At 36.7% G+C, this 20,416-nt stretch overlaps 2 protein-coding genes and 1 long non-coding RNA gene across 3 annotated transcripts in view; all 3 read right to left on the bottom strand.

The window, feature by feature from the left end:
* Positions 1-1,241: 1,241 nt before the first annotated feature.
* On the bottom strand, positions 1,242-10,818 carry LOC139119342 (lysosome-associated membrane glycoprotein 1-like). Its single transcript, XM_070683110.1, has 5 exons — positions 10,649-10,818; positions 5,294-5,550; positions 4,487-4,688; positions 3,590-3,760; positions 1,242-3,137 (listed from the first exon to the last, which is right to left on the bottom strand). The coding sequence occupies exons 1-5, from the start codon at positions 10,683-10,685 to the stop codon at positions 2,998-3,000; spliced, it is 807 nt and encodes a 268-aa protein (XP_070539211.1). The 5' UTR covers positions 10,686-10,818; the 3' UTR covers positions 1,242-2,997.
* A 1,748-nt stretch (positions 10,819-12,566) lies between these two features.
* On the bottom strand, positions 12,567-13,281 carry LOC139119343 (uncharacterized). Its single transcript, XR_011548906.1, has 2 exons — positions 13,024-13,281; positions 12,567-12,781 (listed from the first exon to the last, which is right to left on the bottom strand). It is a non-coding gene; the product is annotated as an uncharacterized lncRNA (long non-coding RNA).
* Positions 13,282-15,614: 2,333 nt separating this feature from the next.
* The window catches only part of LOC139119339 (lysosome-associated membrane glycoprotein 1-like), a 49,436-nt gene continuing 44,634 nt past the window's right edge, over positions 15,615-20,416 (bottom strand). Inside the window, exon 11 of the mRNA XM_070683109.1 lies at positions 15,615-19,307. Within this exon, the coding sequence (XP_070539210.1) occupies positions 19,162-19,307 (146 nt within the window). The 3' untranslated portion in view covers positions 15,615-19,161. The remainder of the gene's footprint in view (positions 19,308-20,416) is intronic.

The following is a 20,416-nucleotide window of genomic DNA, read 5'->3' as shown; positions in this document are numbered from 1 at the left end:
ACTTATTACGCTCTTTTACTTTTATATAGATGGATGGATCGATAGATAGATAGATCTGTGAGAAATTTTCCTGCCTCGTTTCACTGTCATTTTTCGAAACAAAATGTCAGCAGAAGAACCATTATCACAAGAGGAAATACTGTCGCTGGCGACATCCCCGCACTCTCACCCCAACACAGTTTAGGGACCGTGAATATATAAAAATGCGAATGGCAAACGACACTCATTGATAAATTGCTGTCGAAAATAGGTTATTAGAAATTCTATCTGCTGACAGGTCTGTGAACATCATACATTTCAAAGCGAAATCTGAACGGAATTAAATATCACATAATTTCCATACTGTAAACGTGGCACATGGTGCGCAATTTTCGTTGATAATCGAAATAAAGCTGATCCCTAACCTCTCAACGCAAGTGAATTTCTTATGTTGTGCGCGCATTATTCACGTCCCCTAAAAAGTAACCTACCTATCACTGTTAACCCTTTGAGCGCAAAGTCAATTTTTATTTCCCTTATAAAATATACCTCAGCCAATTTTTGTCAGATTTTTGCCAAAATTTTAATAAAAAACTGTGGCCAATGAAATGCTGTGACTATTTGGTCCAAAATTATCGAAAAAAAAATACAGAAAAGTTCATAAAACTTGGTAAAATGTTGCACTTTTGGTGGGAAAAAATACAGCACTCAAAGGGTTAATTTCACATACGTTCTTGTTAGCCAAGTTTCTGTGATCAGTAGGCTAAAATCAGAGCATTTGTTCCATTGTTAGTTCCACTGCAGACGTACACTGGATTCTACATGAAGCTAATCAATCGTCCAGTCCGCATGCAAAGTTTGGTTAGGTTGGCGTATAAGGAGGGTCGCTTGGCAAGCGAAGTTACCAATCAATATGATAGACCGAAACCTCGTGAGGATTGAAAGTTGGCTGTTCAACTTTGTTGATATTTTACAATTTTCATATTTTGTTGCATAATGTAATTTACAATCAAACATGAAATGTTTACAACTTTATTTGTCGCCATCATATTGGCGTCACGATTTGAGCCAATCCAAATTGGTCCTTGACTTTCAGTGAAAGAGAATTTACTTTAACATCCTTGTCTGCAAAAGGGGAGGGAAAGAAAGTTGATTTAGAAACTAAGTCTCGACATCAAGTTTTGAACACACACACAGAGACTCATAGACACACATATAGACACACACGTGTCTCAACATACAGAGAAAGACGTATACAAGAGTTACGATAACGGTGATTTCTTTAATATATAAACTTTCGAGTCATTTCTGTAATTCTTTCTCTGTTTAATTTGATCGCGTAAATAACTAGTACTTAATGCGAATACCTCATTATTTGGTTTTAATACTAGACTGAATTCGAAAGATTTCTTGAAACTGATGGAGAAATATGGAAGACCACCAAGATAGCGATAATAACTGTAGCCCTAAATGACAAAAACCAAAGGGGAAATTTTCCAACTTATTCCAGTTGCATTTACGCAAAACCAATTATTCACTCTAAGACTAATTTCGAATAGCTGGCTCAAACAGAAGCTATTAACCCTTTGAGAGCCGTAATTTTTCCCACCTAAATTTTAGTGCAACGAATTTTCAAATTTTCATGAATTTTTCAGTAATTGTTATGATAATTTGGAGCAAAGGGACATAACTTTTCATTGACAACAAATTTTTATCAAAATTTTGGGAAAAATCTGATAAGAAATTGTCTAGATCTGAAAAAAATTGTCTGCACTATATTTTATGAAGGCAACAAAAGTTGACTTTGGCACTCAAAGTGTTAAATGTCTACAGGTATTAAAATCAGCTACAAAACAAACTCGTCCTCATGTATAGTCTTCTTATGTAAGAAATGTCTCTCTAAATTGAAAGAAAATACTAGAAGACAGCACCACTAACTACGACAAAAATTAAACAAGTTAATAGAACTATTTCTTGGACGCTTCTCAAGTACATACCTTTCAATACATCTACATCTACCAATCGGTAGATCCTCATCACTGATCACGCAAAAAAATATCAACGGAGCTTCAAAATATATACATCACCAAAACAATAACTTCATCGAGCTTCACCAAGAAAATGTATCATCTCGAAGATATTTATGTAAAGTTATTTTAAAGATAATCCACATTACTGCAAAAGGGTCGAACGGCTACCTGACAGTCATATATTGTCCGAAGCTTACACTTGAAGACCAGATTAATAAGTCCTTATTTGTACATTTTTTTTTCTTGCAGCAAAGTCCATTGGGTGTAAAGCATATAAAGAAAAACCTATATTTAAAAACCTGTATAAATTTTGTCGTTTGAGAACGATATTTCAAACAAATCGCAACTGTGTACATCTCGGATACAATCAATTCTGAAAATTTGATGTTCTAAAGTAAGCCCAATATCTTTCATATTTCGTTAACACAAGTAAGAATTTGCATTGAACATGCAGAATAGATGTTGCATACGCCAGCGTACTACAGAAAAAAGTCTAAAGTTTGTCTCTCTGGTGGGCACGATTGGATCGCAATTTCACTTTCGTGATATATAGAAAGATCATTACCCGTGATTAGATAATAATTCAATGTGTTAGTCTAGGACTTACACTAAGCTACATTGCGCATGATCAGGAATGATTTCGCTCTACAAAGTCTTACCGGTTCAAAACACATGCAAACATTAACAATACTTTAAAATGTTTTAATGTTTAGTCTGAAGAAAACAACACTGTCAATCAAATATAAAGTTTCATTTATCTCGACGTTGTTCTTTGAAATAAACGTCATTGCTATGGCTATTTTGATTTTTACTCTGGCGTTGATTTTTTGACTGGCAAGTTGACTTTCATCATGTCGACTTTATGCACATCATTGAGGGAGATATTTGCCGCCTTTCCCCTTTCGGTATGAATCCGATACTTGCGATTTCAAAATGTCTCTGTGTAGTGGGCTCTGATTTTTTCGCTGTTGGCCAAATGGATGATATTTTAGATGGAGGTGTACGCTGCCTTTCTGCGTTTTGCGACGCAATAAGAAACGACAAGAATAATGATGAGACCGGCAACGCTACATCCAACGATTATACCGATCAGATTCTCGTCTACGACATCTGTTGTGCATTTTGAACCTGTCGAAAAGATAGAAAACAAAAAAGTTGTTTTAAGCAATAATACACCTATCAGCGTAATAGTATGAGATGGATGACGATTTCAGGAATAAGTTATGCCCACTTCGTTATGAAATCATAGAAAGGCAGGCAACATTAAAATAGATGTAGGTAGATACACAAACAGGAAGAGAGACAGACCATGGATGTCTATTTTTGTACATCCATGGACAGACAGACAGGTAGATAGATATGTCTAAATAGATGTCTCGGTGTGTAGATGGGTAGATGGCGAGATAGATACAGGGATAGCCAGAAAGACAGACAGACAGACAGACAGATAGATAGATAGATAGATAGATAGATAGATAGATAGATAGATAGATAGATAGATAGATAGATACGAGGATGAACATACAACGCTGAAGTTCAAGTAATGAGAGCGCTGAAACGTCTCGAAAATTGACACCTACTATCGCCATATTGTCCACCCGTCTCAGATGCAAATGGTTGAACCCGGAAATCTGTCACGTCAATGTCGACGTTGTCATCGACCTCGATGCTTGTCTTCGCGTTACACTGGTATGATTTGCCGACAGAGGTTTTGAAATGCTCGCCGGTTTTCTTTGCTGTTGCTGATTGGCCTAGATATGCGTAAGCAAAAATTGGAGAAACGAATGGATCAAATACTTGCCCATTATGGCAAAAAGTGTTCGACTTGTAAATGATCCGCTGTATGGAAATGTTTTTTATGTATTTTCCAATACTTTTGTTCTGACTGTCAAACCAACTTCTGATTCTTTATCAGACATAATGTCGAAATGCCCGGTGTACATCTTCTTAACATGTGACATGGCCTCTATGTGACGTATGTCTAATGTCGTACGTCATTGTTGACCACATAACTCCAATAACATTACATGTCACTTATAACATTGCACACTGTATCTACAACGCAAGAAGAAGCTGCGTGTAGTTTGTGGAACGATAGTATTGGAAATTTTATGAAGGCTTGTGTACAGCTGTACATACAATAGATTGCGCGAGCACAAATCGTATGTATTTTTCGGAGTGCCGATTACGTCACACAAGAATTTGCTAAATTAAATATGCAGTGCTTCAGACGACATAACCAAGTCAGCATTTGCAAGGTAAACAATTATTTCGTCAATGAGCAATTTGGTATAGCGTTTGTTATTTTTCTCCTTTATTTAAAGGACCCAGCAAGTTATATCCGAAGCAACTGCAATATATTCCGAGACAAAATGTATCCGTGTAGTCTACAGGTAAATTATGATATTGTCATTATCGGAATTTACAGAAATATTATAAATAAGTACAGCAGTGACAATATTAGTTTGACCTCTCACCTGCCTGTTGTGGAGTGTCAAAGCGTTCATCATAGACATAGGTCAAAGTGAACTCAGACATGTAATACTTGTCCGAGTCCCTGACGAAAACCATGGAGACAGACCATCCATCGAAGAACGACAAGTTCAATTCAGACGTGTCGTTACCACACACTGATGTGGAATCATCGGCGTCGGTCGGTAAGTTTATGGGGACTTCAGCCTAAAAGCAACAATTGTTTTACTAGTATCACATATAATAAAAATCATACTGTATACACTTTCATTGTATGGCCTATATGCAGTTTCCAGCGTTCGTTTGTACTCACTCCTGGTCTTTCTTCTCTCACTCTGCGAGAGAAGTGGTGAAAATGAAAGTTGCCTTCAACTTCATCAAATTTATTTCACCATTGAGAAAGAAAAAACAACTACAGCACAAGAACAAATGTCAAAGTATACCTCGTTACAATGTTTCTGGTGAGGACCATGGAAATAGTCCATACAGACTAATCTAGTCCATGGCCACAATCTCAAAGAAAAAAATAACAAAGCAATCATACGTACGTATATGAGACAGACCGGTGTCAGTAAATGAGTGGTAATTGTAATAGAAAATATAAAGTGTCAATCAGCAACAACATAAGTATGACACTAGAGTTTGATGCTTCATATATAAATTCTTACTCTGCTGTCGCACGAAGCATTATACAAATCTTCCGAACGGATGTATGTATGTATGTATGTATGTATGTATGTATGTATGTAAACAACCTATGCAAACAAAATAAGGAAATGAATAACAAACGAAGACAACCTCAAGAAACTCACCGAAGTATTATCTCTTTTGACATACTTGATATTGAATGTCATCGCCATTTGAGCGAGGAGGCAAGTGTTACCGTCGTCGTCCGTTACGTTCCATTCGCCAACAGGGCTCTCTGTCGGTGGTGGTGCTGCCGTCGTCGTAATCACCGTCGTTATAACTGTGGTCTCATTCCGGCCCATCGTTGACGGCAGTGTCGTCTCTCCGGCATCGGTTGTGGCATTAGGTTCCAAGGTCGTATTTTGTGCTAGTGCACAAACCGCTGAGTAATATTCAGAAAGGAATTATAATAATTCATATTTGTCCAGGTCTGATATGATATGTAAACCACATGGTTGTTTCGCACAAAATAAATCATTTTGATTCCATTTTCAATTTGACAGGCTCACAGTATGAGTATACAATACTCCAAAGAAATAAAATAAATAAAGTCCACTGCGCTATGCCAACATTCGATATTGCAAATACACGCGACTTGTGTCAGATGGTTCGGTACTCAGCGTGCCTAAAGCTGTGTTACATTGTAGACTAGACTGTATCAAATGAGAAAATGCGGCAAAAGGTCAACCACGTCAAACGTCGGCCACCCTCAGTGTGATTGTACGGTGTACGATCACAGTCCATCCTCTTTGTGAAGAGACCGTGATGTGATCAAGGAGGCAATTCGCCAATCCGCCGCCTTTTAGTAAACTTCACCTAACATATAAACAATTATCCAAATCGTTGTGTGTCGATCAGTCAAAGCTCCTATTTAAAGGGATATAGTCGTCGGAACTGCGCTCAAAGGTCGTATGGGACCCATACGACCGATGGCAACAATGTACCCAAGGCACAATGGTGATAGATGAAAGTTAAAACATGTCTGTCATAATCTATGATGATGAGGCGCATCTTGATATCGTGCACGAAATATATTGTTTGTAAACAAGAAACGCGCACAGGCGCAGTTCCGACGACTATATCCCTTTAAGATAGTATGCGCCTCGAAAGTAAAAGCCTTAAACTTTTGCTTAAACTTTCCTTAAAGAATCTTTCAACCATTCTCTTTCAAAATTAAGAATAAAAATCGGGAGTCACCGTGCAAATTTTGGCAGTAGAGACACAAATTACCCAAGATTTACCGATATTTGAATTTCAAAATGGCCGCCATCCCTGTGTTAACTCTATGAACAAAAATATTTTGCTCGATTTTCGAAAAACTAAGACGGTGAAAAGTTTTCTAATTTCTTACACCAAGATCTTTAAAATGAACCCCACAATTAGTAGATAAGAAAAGAATTGTCAAAGTTTGAGAGTCCAAAATATCTGTCTTCGCGGCACATTCTACCTTAAGAGCTGATCTCGGTGGGTACAGATGAGTTTTGTGACTCTTGCATATCACCGACAGATCGATAGTTAATAGATGTAAACACCGTGCTCTGTTCAAATCCAGTACAGGCCAACCTTGGCTCGAAAGAGATGAAAATACGTCGCCTATTTTGGGACATATCCGAGAAAACTACATCAAGAGATACTAAATCTGCTACTTGTACTAGTAAGCGGGTGATCATCACTCAATGAGTCGCTGCCAAAGTTTGCAAGTAAGGACCATTAAGCAAGCTGTGTCGACAAGGACGGGGAGGGAGATTTCAATCATGCAGTTGAGGTTTCTTAAGGTAGTACGAGCCTCGAAATTGAAAGACTTAAACTTTTGCTCAAAACTTTCCTTGATGAAACGTTCAACCATTCTTTCACCAAATCAAGAGTAAAATCAGTGGTCCCCATACAAAGTTTGGTAGAAGAGAAACTCATCGATGCCAAATGTGATCATGTGACAAGTGCTTAAATATGTCTCTGTAAATCGAGAAGTTTGGTGTTTCATTTTCAAATACTGAGAGACAATAGAACTGAGTACCCTGAGTACACCCGTTGCAGTTTTCGTCGATGAAACAGCTGGCCATATAGATTGGCCTTTATATGACTTTAGAACGTGAGAGTTAAACTCCAGTCTGCGCTCTGACGAATTCGAAAGCAACTATCTCTAGTCCATAACATACAATCTAGAATGTATCATAGTATTTATGCAGGATATGTGTCAGGGGCATGCTCTGTTTTACTACCTAACACGACATGTACACCTTGAACGGATGGCAACACCAGGTATGCCTTAGCAACAACTAGGATATAACGCATGCGTAAAGAGAACGTCTAGTTCGAGATGTGAATCAAAATTTGAACTCTATTCTCTGTCAGAGAATTTTGTACACGCAAGACAACTAACATTTGGTTGGTTTGTTCATCAGTTTCTGACTCGCTGGCACCCCAAGTGAGTGGTGTGCCGTTAAAACACGACAGAAACTATGTTTGTGTATGGTCATCAGATGAATTAGTTAAATGCCTGCATTGCATCATTTTTCTTCACTGAACCAAAATCACGCCATAGTATGTTCGGACAATTTTTGGTGAACAAATAACCCAGGCAAACCGCAATATTATCTCACTATGAGAAGACTACGAGTACAGCTTAAGCCCTCTCTTCACACCCTTCAGATGCTGAAAGGAAGAAAAAAATATCGTGTCTTGCCGTCATGAAAAGTCAGAAACCATAGGCCTAACAGTTGTGCACAGTCCCTCTATCCACGTGGATAGAGGGACTGTGAGTTGTGGAACTCTCAAACAAAAAATGGCTATATAACAAAATGAAAAAGAGTCTAACACCATTTGTCACTTTTGGTCAATGTCAAGAACAATAAAATTTATTTCTGTTCTGCCTAAATTGTAAGTCACAAAAGCATTCAACGTTTTAGGAAAATATTCCCTGAGCTGTTTGGGGGAAGAGCTAAACTCAGAGTTTGTGCTGACATCGGTGGAACTGACATGATTAATTATTTGATTATCTTTTGCCTGATTGGCAAACGGACTCCATTCGTTTCTGAGTGCCTGATGCTATCAATCCATACGTTATACATCCTTTATAGCTCAGTAAATACAGCGGTTCAGATGTGTCGAGTATGGGTCGCGACTCAGACAGGCTCACAGTACAGTAGCTCATTTATAAAGCTCATACTATAATTCCGGCGACACCTTAGTAACGGTGTGGAGCATCTATGTAAAGGTCAACACTAGACGTATTGTATCGATAATTTGGTCTAAAGTACCTGTTGATGTACTCCCTTTGTGCCGTCTGAAAAATTCAAAAAATTGTCAAATTTTGGTGTCCCTTTCCTTTAAAATTCGTGTCCGTTGTTGTTCTCTTTAGCTTCGTTTCCAGCCGGCAGTACAGTAAGTATATGTGTTTTTTATGGCTCTGATTTTATGGCTCTGAAAGCGTTCGATCACTGTCGACTGCATTTGAAGGTGACCAAATTGAATTCCAGAGTCAGGCGTTGGTACATGAGAGGAGTACATACATAGGCAAAACCACTGGCCCCTCTGACAGAAGTTTATTGACCTCGGATTGCTCCATCATGACACGCACAAAAAAAAAAAAACAATGGCAAAATGTAAATGTTTCGAAAACCTCATACACAAGTGTAAATTAAAGTGGCACCATGTGTGTTGTCCATTTCATTTTAATGTCGCCAGAGGGAAGGCTGGTTTGCAAAAATAAAAAGATAAAGTTTGTAGGCGAAAGCTTGCCAAATCTTGGGGGAAGTTGACTGTTCTATTGCTTGTAGATTGGGGCAGACAGGTAAGTGTGATTTTGTGTGACTCAATATGTTGAAATATTGCATCACAAAACGTTCAAAACTTTGGCCAACTTGAAAATGCCTTGTAGTTGACATGACGAATACGGTATAGTTTCATGACCTTGAACTAACTTAAAGTTAACTGACGAAAAACCTAGTCGTGTAAAGGTGCCCCGCCATCTACGAAGGGTTGAAACTGAAGCACCCGTACATGACAGAATTATTCAGTCTAACTCGACTGAAAATTGTATACCTGTGAGTGGGCGGTTGAACACGGGCAGAACAAAGTAGCACCTGACAATTACATCATCTTGTATTGCGAGAAATTAGGTCATGGCCCATTCTTTGTGGTCTGAGTAGTAATTAATGGTAATCGATAAATTTCCAAATATCAACTCTTTTTTTTCGTATCATTTCCAAGTGTAAAAAATACTTTCAAGAATCAAGTGACTTGAATATAAACATAAACTGAGGTGACGGCTTTATTTATTACTTGTCCATAATTCTTATGCAAATCTGTCTGTTAACGTTCCAAGTAGCCAAGGCTGCTGACGTGTATGGCGGTAGTATTCAACTCTTTAAGAGTATAAAGTTGACAAACTTTTACTGCCGGGTCAAAAATGATTTATCGACAATAAATAGATAACACGGTGAGATATAGCACAACCATGTGGCCCATACACAAAAAAATCATTCAGACAGACAGATTTTGCGAAAAAATTTGTCTTCAGAGTTGAAGAACAGTTTAGCTTTCAAAAACAAAATGAAACCAGTGGTGGCAGTAAAATGAGCAAAATGGCTGACACCTTAATATCACTTGCCATGGGGGCAAAGTCTCAATCTTGTGACGTTGTTTGGACCACTTTTATTTGGTCTGCTTGAAATACAATTTCATGTATGTTACCCTTATTAATTCGCTGTAATTTCTTATTCATGCAGAACCATAACTATCATTATGATAGTTCAAGTGATATTACGATTAACTATATTTTGTAAATGACTGAATATTTTAAAGTGAAGTCTTCTGAAGATCTACGGGAAATGTGACGCACTATTTTAGGAGGATATGGTCATATTTGGGCTCCAAAATACAATGCGCAAGAACTAGCAACTGATGACCCAGGCTTTACTTTGTAATACAAGATGCAAAGTTCTCAAACAGATAACAACATTTTGGAAACAGTTCAATTAAGAACGATGTGAGTCTGAAACGTCCAGGCTTGTATTAAAGAAGTTGTTTTTTTCCTTCCAATCTAGCTGTTTACATGATTTGCCAGGTTGGATTAACGACTTTTTATAGCTAAAGGATTTCAGTGGTTAGGGTCAAGGGTCGAAGTCTCCACTCATTACCAATCACATGAGGATCATATGTTGTTTCACCATACCGTCATCTATCAAATCATAGGATCAATAAATAGTCGCTAGTAGGTAACACACAAATTTATGACCCAGTTAGGCCTAAATTCACCCAAATATTACCAATCCTTTTCCAGTATTACACATAATTTATGCAATCGTATATGTAGAAGGTCCACTGATTGAATTTCTTGTCGAGAATAAACCAGCCATTGTCAGTATGTAGCCCCAAGGACATGTCGGGGCAACGTTTCACCTCATTTGACCTCCACCATGTCCATAAGTCGCCATGTCTTGACTTCCATCAGAGAGTTTAAACTGTACGCTTACACTTACCCAGGACCAGAAGGATAGAAAGCCGAAGTTGCGTCATCTTTAGACAGTGATGTCCGGTGGATTGAAGTGGTGTCGAGTGTTCGTTGTCCACGTATGCAAGGTCTTCCCTTGACGTGTGCTGGTTACCCTGACTCTTTTAAACTTTGACTAGATTTATTGGATTTCACAACATGCATAGTTGGAAGTGTGAGCAAGGGCGCCCCCTTGTTGCAAGCAGAGGTCTTGGTAACACGAACATTCGAATACTCATGAAGCAGCTTGCGTGAAACATGTCAAGAGGTAGCAATCCTCTTATAAATGTAATGCACATTGTATATTTTCATTTTTATTGGAAAGTTACGAAGTACATCAATTTAAAGGTATCATTGCTATTTGTAATTCCAGATCACAACCCATCATTGGTATTAAGCCCCATGCACAGCATCGATGGAATGTTTAACATGTTTAGTGTACATTGTATTACAAAGACGCAATAAACATTAAGATATTTACTCGAGGCTGATTCGTTATCATAGAAAACACGTCACTTTGCCCCTATAGCATGAACCGAAGGCTTCATGTGGCTTTGGGAATCATTCCCAAGTCACGGCTAACACAGCCGCAGGCAGCTTGTGCCGGGGAGATAGCTCACGTTGACAACACGGACGCAATATGTGATAATTTAGGAACGATCATTGCTTCCTAATACCTCCTCATCTCAATCACGTATAGCTGTAGGCAAAAAAGGATCATAATATCTACAAGTTTTGATAACGTCGGCATTTTCGCGAGAAAACTCTTTATCTTCTCTCTGCTCCCTGTTGCTTTTATTGAAATACAAGTTCTTGATGTTTTGTGTGTACGGAGCGCGATCATGTCATTTTGACGATCGAAGTCGGATCGAATTATGCTCTCTTTAACGATAATGATACAGTTGGATATTGTAAACATACAGGAAATATTGACAAACTGAACTTGAAATATTTCGTCGTATATTTTTAAATGTAGGACCAAAATATCCGCATAATATTATCATAAACAGTACAAAAATACCATCAAATTTATAGGAAATAATTACTTTACACGAGCAAGCGGGGTTTAACAGAAAGGACAAAAAGAAGGAGAGAGCAGCCGCGATGGAGAGTTAAATAGTTTCAGTTCTCAAAAGATCGGCAAACAGTTTTTTTTCATACTTTGTCCATTTTTGACAAATCCCTCAAAAGCCGTACTCGTCAAGTCCCTGGAGCAAAAGTGATCAATCTTTAACCACCGAAGAAAGATCAAGGTGATTATCACCATGTGATAGAGCTATATAGGGGAAAAGACGCTATTGAATGTTTTCTTCAAAATTTGTATGCTACAAACAACAATTTAGAAACACAGTCTGTCAAAAGTTCCAAACGCCCAAACAACAAAAGTTGTACACAACATGGGTACCTTGACACGAGCGTTTTTTGCATAAAAAGTTATATGACAACCCATGAGAAAGGATGCAGGTCAAGGTTCAAAATGAGGCAATCGCAAATCATGCGCGAGTATCGTTTGACGAATCATGTCAACTCTACAGAACTGATTGAAGACACTTTCTTATGTTCCCCTTTCAATCTTCAGGAACTTTTCCATTCTGATCTCGATGGTACGTAATATTAACTGTAGCATAATTAAACATATGTACTGATTCCAGATAAACGACATCATTCCGTCAATTTCTCGCAAGAGTCATCCGTCAAATTCGATTTAAAATTGACGATTGCAATGTTTAAGTGAATTCAATTTCAGAAATAATTTATTTCCTATCTTAGTTTGCTGAACAGTTGCATTTACTTGCACTGCACTAAATTTCCATATTGGAATCGTGGACCTCGCAAAATCCAAGCCTCCTTTCACCCCTGACATACTTGTGCAACAAAATTTTAAAGGTCATACATTTACACATTACTTTTCCGTTATATATTTCCAGTATATAATATTGGATTTTAATAGAAGCCACATTTCATCAGCCAACTGTCAATCAATATAGCGAAACGAACAATTTAACGGCCAGTATACAAGGGGCGACTTCTGTGAACGCATGCGACAGCAGAATACGTAATTATGTATCAAAACACTCAACATATATCTCCAGTGACAGGAAATCGATGACGTGCAGACCATCTGTTGAAACAACAAAACATAAACAGCTCCATGAAACAAACAAACAAACAAACAAACAAACAAACAAATAATGGAATTGATAAGAATTAAACAGGCCAAGCATGCCATGTTTGACAATAATACAATATAATCCTCTAGAGGAATGGATCACTGGATCTCAGTCAGGCGGTGCACGTGGTTAGATTTTGCGAAATTTCGTGTTACAAACTCTACAAAATCTCTCTTTTGTGAAGTTAACATACCTTTAGTTCCCGATCAAGTGAAAAGATTTTAGACGAGTCCATCTGCATGAAGAGATCCTTTGTCTATTTCTCACCTCTTACGATTTCAGGACTTGCAAATGAGTAATATTCCAATGTAAAATAAAACTAACCATTTGATAAATGTTTCCGCATATTGTATGAACTGTCTTAGACATCCCTTCGTTTGATTGAATGTGACCTTACGAAACCTTTACTGTTGTAATTTTCCGTGCTTATCGCTGAAAAGGACAGGTCACTCCTGCATGACCGAATTAGGAACGAATCAGAATCACATGGTGTGCGTGCTAGGCACATTCTAATAAACAGATAACAAACTGACGAACAAATAAAATGTTGAGTGTGTGACCGCTGACATCAAAGTTATCTACGGTCCAGGGAGTGACCTCGCCGGGTAGGCTCGTGATATGAGTATGACGTCAATGATGTCTTGACCTCGGAAAGGCCAGTGACATGCGCGTGACGTCTGCAATGTACAGCAAACATTGATGATAATATTGTAAATGTGAGCAATTGACGTACACAACACATGATTAATACTCTATGAGTCATGACTCAAAGTAATGTAACAGGCACCTGGAATTAGAAAGTTTAAATTTTTCTCAAACTTTCCTAAAGGAAACTACATCCTCCAGTGTAAAAAATAAATATAAAAAATTAACATTCCTATCATTATACTTGCAAAATTACCCAACTGTATTAGAATCCTGATGATAAGTATTTATGCGAAACCCACGCAGTTGTGATACAGACCATATTATAAATAAATTTATGATTATGACTATTGTTGCTAAGGTAGTACTGTATTTATGTATGTATGTATGTATGTATGTATGTATGTATGTATGTATGTATGTATTTATGTATATATGTATGTATGTATGTATGTGTGTATGTATGTATGTATGTATGTATGTATTGTCTATGTATGTATTGTCTATGTATGTATGTATGTATGTATGTATGTATGTATGTATGTATGTATGTATGTATGTATGTATGTATGTATGTATGTATGTATGTGTTGTCTATGTATGTATGTATGTATGTATGTATGTATGTATGTATGTATGTATGTATGTATGTATGTATGTATGTATGTATGTATGTATGTATGTAAGCTTATGTGTGTATGTATATATGTATGTAAGTATGTATTGTCTATGTATGTATGTATGTAAGCTTATGTGTGTATGTATATATGTATGTATTGTCTATGTATGTATGTATGTATGTATGTATGTATATATATATATATATATATATATATATATATATATATATATATATATATATATATATATATATATATATATATATATATATATATATATAATGGTTTGACAAAACATGAGAAATCCAGCGAATACTTTGCATATGCCAATATCCCGATCATTGACGAATCATATAGACAAATCAAAGTTTGGTCATCCTGAGTGACTGGTACACAATATCTGAAAGATTCCAAGCAGTGGCTTCTGAGAAGAGCAAAAGTTGACAGGGGTCCATGACAGATATAATGGTCAGCCAACCTATCTCCAGAGCTCAACGTCAATGAAATCAGAGCTAAAAAATTGTTTGAAACATTTGCAATCGGGCAATCTGATTAAAATCTCATAGTTTTGCTTTGTCGTTTGCTGCTCTTGCCTTTCTTTATGTGTTCAGGTGAGGACCAATTAAAACCAATACCGAGAAAGACAAGTAAAATGATCTTATCTGAACATTGATTTGAATCAGATTGGCAGCTGGGATGCTGACTTTACGTCCTGGTTTCAAAACAGAGATGCTAACTTCTTGCCCTTGGGTTTTGAAATTTTGCCGACCTTTGAGACTTGTATCTTTACACAGTCGACGTCATTTCCTTAGGTATCAGTTGATGTGCTAGATCAACTCTTCATTTCACATCAAACCAAGAAGGAAGTGCACACGTATACACGAGTGCACATAACTCACTGATGTAGACACACGCACATTTCTAAATAAAATGACACCAGGAATCTGGATAAAATTTCAACATAGAGGTATGAAGCAAATGCACTTCACCATTACCGCAGGGCGTTACTCATTATTGTGGTTGAGGGACTTTTTGTCTATGATTCATCCGAAGGAGATAGCAAGGGAGGGGTTGTCTCCCTAAAATCAGAAAAAGGGGAAGGGTTGTCTCTCTAAATCAGCCAAAACTTCCTTGATGCACAGTATATTTGGTTTAAGCATGGAGCTAGAAACGTTTCTAGCTCCAGGGTTTAAGGTAGACAAATTATCCTGTGACTAATATGGCAAGGATGAACAGGCAGAGCTAATGTGTTATGAAGGGAAATTCCTGACTGTGCAGTGAATTCGCTGTAAGCTTCCTTAATCAAATACAAACAAATAGAACGTTGTTTTGACAAATGCATTCACTATGACACATAAATAATACAATTACTGATTGCAAACTTACGACAGAGAAATATTTGTGACTTTGTGACATTCCTGATAAAAAAGAAATGGCAGCCAAGTTTAAAGAGGAACTGAGAGGAAAAATTCTATGGTTATCTCAACTGTATGAAATAAAGACACAAAACAAAAATCGATTAATTATTTATTACAAGGCTTTAATCATTTATTGTTTTGCCAAATTACAATGAAAATTATTCGACTGCATACTTTCTGCAGAATTGTACACAAATAACAAAGTTGGGTACTGGTCACTGTATGGTCCATGATTTTGTTTTTCATTACAGCGGAGCACAAAGAAAGTGTCTGTTCTTGACGAATGGATGTCCAACCAAGCTTTTATGTTTTCCACGGGTCTTTTATGTTGTTATCGTTGGAAAAATGCCAAACTGAGGTGACCATGGTCCAAAGTAAATATTTCTGATTCTTAAAATTGGGGAAAAATATGTTAGGAAAGTACACTTTTGATAAGAGAGGAATCATCTTTGGTTAAAAATAATTCATTTTCATCCAATTAATATACAAAGGTTAATAAGCAGACAACAGTTCTCAGTGAGCGAGATGACGAACAGGTTGATATTGCTTCCCTGTAGTTCACCACTGTCTCTTTAATACGGATAAACTAAATATCTCTGTACTTCACAAATTGATTGGACAAATGACACCATATTTTCGCAGCAAAACATCTAAATTGCTTGCAATTTTTTTCTCTTCGTCAAACAAAATATCTTGATTAACATTATCGCGTTAAGTTACATGTTACTGAATTCCTGGAACCTTCACACAGACATGCATTGGGATGGAACTGTCAATCCATTTTACAGTGATATACAGTGCTCTGGACCTCCCTCTCATAATTAAAATATGACAATGGTTTGACCCTATCTAGATGTTTTCAATGGTGAGGTCAGACCTAAGTACACTGAAGTAGGAACTCAAGGGGTGTTCCAATTTTTGTAGATGTGTGTATGAAGGGTCACAGTAATGCATTAATTAACAATGAATATGAGATCTACTGAAGCTCAAATACGGCACGACACTTTGATTCTGACTAAATTTCAACCTGTGGACTTTTTGCAAATCTAAACAACCAACACAAGGTCTCTCAAAGGTAAGAAAATATTTCTACGGAAATGGTTTTCAAAGTTGCAAAAACATGTCAAATTAACATCCTACATGTACTTGGTTACATAAAGTGCACAAAGAATCAACTTCTAATCTTCAACAAGTCTTTCATGCTTAGAAATTTGATATTTTACATCTAGAAAGGATTCGATTTTCAATCAAACAAAAAATAATAACCTTTGACAATACTCCATGAAAAATCTTCCCTTTTATGATACATGTTTCAAGACCTAAACTATAAATTTGAACTGGATTCACACATGGTGACCTCATCGCCAATGAGTTACTATATCTTTGTTTTGTTCATTTTCTAAACCAGTTATCTGTCAACCTTCCATAAATTGAAATAAAAGTCCTTCAAGGTTATTATACAAAATTGACATGTATTAAGACTATTAAGTCTGCTGTTCTGAAGAAAAACACGCCCTAACTTTAGTAGTTTTTCTGTCAATTGAGGGCGCTGTACAAACATGAATTGAAACATGCAGTGTCACTGTTGCATTGCATCATTTTTTCTTAGTTTCTTTTTTTTTCAAATTTTTAATATTTTTTTTTGAGACGTCAGTGTATCTAAATATGAATAGAATGCAAAACACTGAATGTGTGAAAACGAATATGATAGTAAACTAAGATCAGCATCTATTTGTGAATAAATTCTGACTTGTCGTTACACGATCTCTACTCTGTTTCTTCCGTAAAATCACTGCAAAATCAGAAAAAAGTGTCACAGTTGTCTAATGCTCAGTACATTATTTTTTAATACTCAAGTGTACATAACCACTGAAATCAAGCAGAGCATCTCTACAAGATCCAACCCCTCCTTGCATATTGGTCAAGGAAGGAAGGGTCCATTACAGCTTGTAGGGGTGCTCACACAAAAAACAAAGACCAATTACACAAGAAAGAACAAAATTACAATACATGTATAACATTGTTTTCAAGTCTGATATTTTTCGTCTGTCAGTTGATGACATCCCATGCATTGAAAGTAAAAAAGTAAATGTTCACAGATATGTGAATTTTCATAAACTACACCCAAACTTTTCAGCTGGCTACTACAGCGTCTGCAGAAATCATTAAACAGCGATGAACAGAACTATCTATTGAGAGAAAATAAGAAGAACGAATAAACCATAAATTGTATTAAATGAACCTTACAATTGAAAAAAAGTGTCACAAAAATGCCTGTATATGAAAAAGAGCATTTCAAGGCTTGTTATCAACCTAGAAATTTTGTGTTCCTCCTCATTTGAACTTGACTTACAATTTGTGTATGGTCATGGTCAAGTGTAAATGAAGAGAGAATGCTGTGCATTTACACAGTTGTAAACCTCACTTGGACAAAGTGCATAGGAAGAGTCTTGTGCTGTTGCTATGGTTATGTCAACTACAATGACACTGACAGGTCAGAGGTCAGTAGCTTTACTATGCACAAGCAATGCCACAATTCGACAATTTGTCCAGAATTTACAGCAGTCTGATTGGCTAAGTGGCGGGTGATTTATGAAAGGCACAAACAATATAAGTACTAGCATCATAAAGAGAAATATCTTAGGTAAATTTTCATTGTGACTTCGAACACTTTTCGCAAGACTCCTTGCTGTCTGTGTGGAAATGGTCATCCCTTACCCTATCTCTTCAGACTACAGATACAGTTTTTGCTGTCATTTTAGTTTCAATTACGAATACAAGAATATATCAAAATCCTGACACAGATGCTCCACAACGTTCGGTAGATTCCAGAGTGATCAAACAGCAACACTTTCCTCCGTTAATGTTAAGGATTTGGCTGAGCATAAAATACATTTATCATTTTTTGTGGAATTCAGAAAATGTAAAACCTACTTGTGGAGAGAGTGGCATTGGAATATTTTTTGCACAAATTATGTCTGACTGTTTCTCAACAGTTTAAAATGTTACAGACAATCAAAACAATACAATTGTACATTTTCACTATCTTTCAAGGAAACATCTGTGTAAAGAGCCAATCAAAACAAGACATTTGTACAATTTCCCTATTTCTCCAGGAAACATCTGTGTAAGGAGCCAATCAAATTAAACCATCCGTAAAGTTCCTCTAACTTCCTGGTTAAATTATCTGCCTTTATTTCCATTTACAGGACAAACGCATTTCAAAATAATCATTTGTAATTCAACTTGCTTATATATATTTGATGTAACCCCTTTTTTTCCTTCCTTAATCTAAATGCGGAAAATTTACAAACTGGTAAAACCTTGTGATTAGGGAGCCCTCTCTAGTACTCTTCAGTTTTGTTTTTGTTTAATCATTTGTTCCCCCTGGAGTACAGAGCTCCTATGGTATACTACAAATAAACTTCTAAGGACAGACTTTGATGTTTCTCGCACAAGTGTGTGCAAACAAAATGACAAATAATCTGATGGATTCAATCGAAACCCCATGTGCTCCCCCTAAAATTCGCACATTATGAACATTCCAATTAGTTTTCTTTAGATGCAGAAGAAACCATATTTCATCATGGGGGAAGGTAGCATCGGCTCTGGCCAGATGAAGGGGGATTTGAAAGTTTACAGGGCAGATTACACGGACTGGTATCCCTTTGCGTGGCTCCTGCGTCGGCCAATTAAGTAGGCTATGAGAACGATGATGACCAGACCGGCAAGTGCACATCCAACTGCGATGGGCACAATGTTGCTCGTTGACTGGTCGGCTTCACAATCTTCCTCTGAAATAAACAAAAATGAAATCAAAAATGAAAACACTCATGTTTATGATATACATCTGCAATGTGTGAGAAATGAGAAAACAGTTTAAAAAAAATAGCGTCAAATCCCTGAAGCTACTATAGACATGGATACAAAATTAAGTATTCCTGACTGTATGAAATTATCTCACTAAGGTCATCCTAGGGACATGTAAACCAAATATCATATAACCGAGTTAGTATTTCATCGGGGTTGAGCTTTTAGCGAAAAAGGAAAATTTAAGCCAGCGGTCATGAAAAAACAAGCGACTCAACAGTTGACAGAGCTCTGCTGTGTTATGTAGAGAATAACCTTTTGTGACACATGTATTGATGAAGAAGGTGGATATCTTTGATAGCTCATTTCAGGATGGCCTGACCAAAAATGGAAAAAATTCCGTAAAAATACAGACTTGCATATTTCATCAGACTATATTAGTCTATAATAGCAAATAAACGAGAGTTAATTACATTCTAATTAAAGTAAACAAGACTTGCTTAAATCAGATTTATGTCATAAAAAACAGCATATCTGTCAGGTTATAAAGAATCTTGAGCTGGTTATCTTTTAATATCAGTAGTTTCATCCTATTAACCAAGCACATTTTAACTTTCAAATTAACATTGTAAGTAAGTTCTGTTGAATAAGTTGAGACTGTACGTACTCAGAGAAAGCACACTGAAGAGACAAATGTTTGAAACTTAAGAAGTTCAAGGTCATCAAAAGCATTATAAGGAATCATGTTACACTTTCATTGCACTGTTTACACAGATTGCATAATTGCTATAAATAGCACATGAGGAATCTTACACTTACAGCCCAGCTTTACCATAAAACACTATCACTTTGACCACTCTTTTAATTGACCACTCTATTTTTTCCTCAAAAAGTAATCTTATTTTATCCTTACCAAGTCAACCATAATGGAAATTAGAACTTTCTCTATCTCTATTTATTTGACCGCCCTATCATGACAAACTATTATGAGCAATTTCTTTTAGATAACATAAATGGTTGTTCAGACTATATCAAAGTTGGGATTCAGGAAAGTTGCCTTTACATGTTTTAATCCTCAATTCACTATGAACTG

Source organism: Ptychodera flava, chromosome 19 (assembly GCF_041260155.1).
Source record: "Ptychodera flava strain L36383 chromosome 19, AS_Pfla_20210202, whole genome shotgun sequence".
NCBI lineage: Eukaryota > Metazoa > Hemichordata > Enteropneusta > Ptychoderidae > Ptychodera > Ptychodera flava.
The sequence above is the reverse complement of the archived record's forward strand: the minus strand, read 5'-3'. Positions and strand labels throughout refer to the sequence as shown.

Bases quoted from the DNA above. Each gene is read 5' to 3' on its own strand.
- LOC139119342 (XM_070683110.1), bottom strand. From the start codon at position 10,685: ATGACGCAACTTCGGCTTTCTATCCTTCTGGTCCTGG. The intron at 3,761-4,486 runs GTGAGAGGTCAA...ACGCATATCTAG, and splicing joins TGACACTCCACAACAGGCAG to GCCAATCAGCAACAGCAAAG. The intron at 3,138-3,589 runs GTAGGTGTCAAT...TCTTTTCGACAG, and splicing joins GGGTGGACAATATGGCGATA to GTTCAAAATGCACAACAGAT.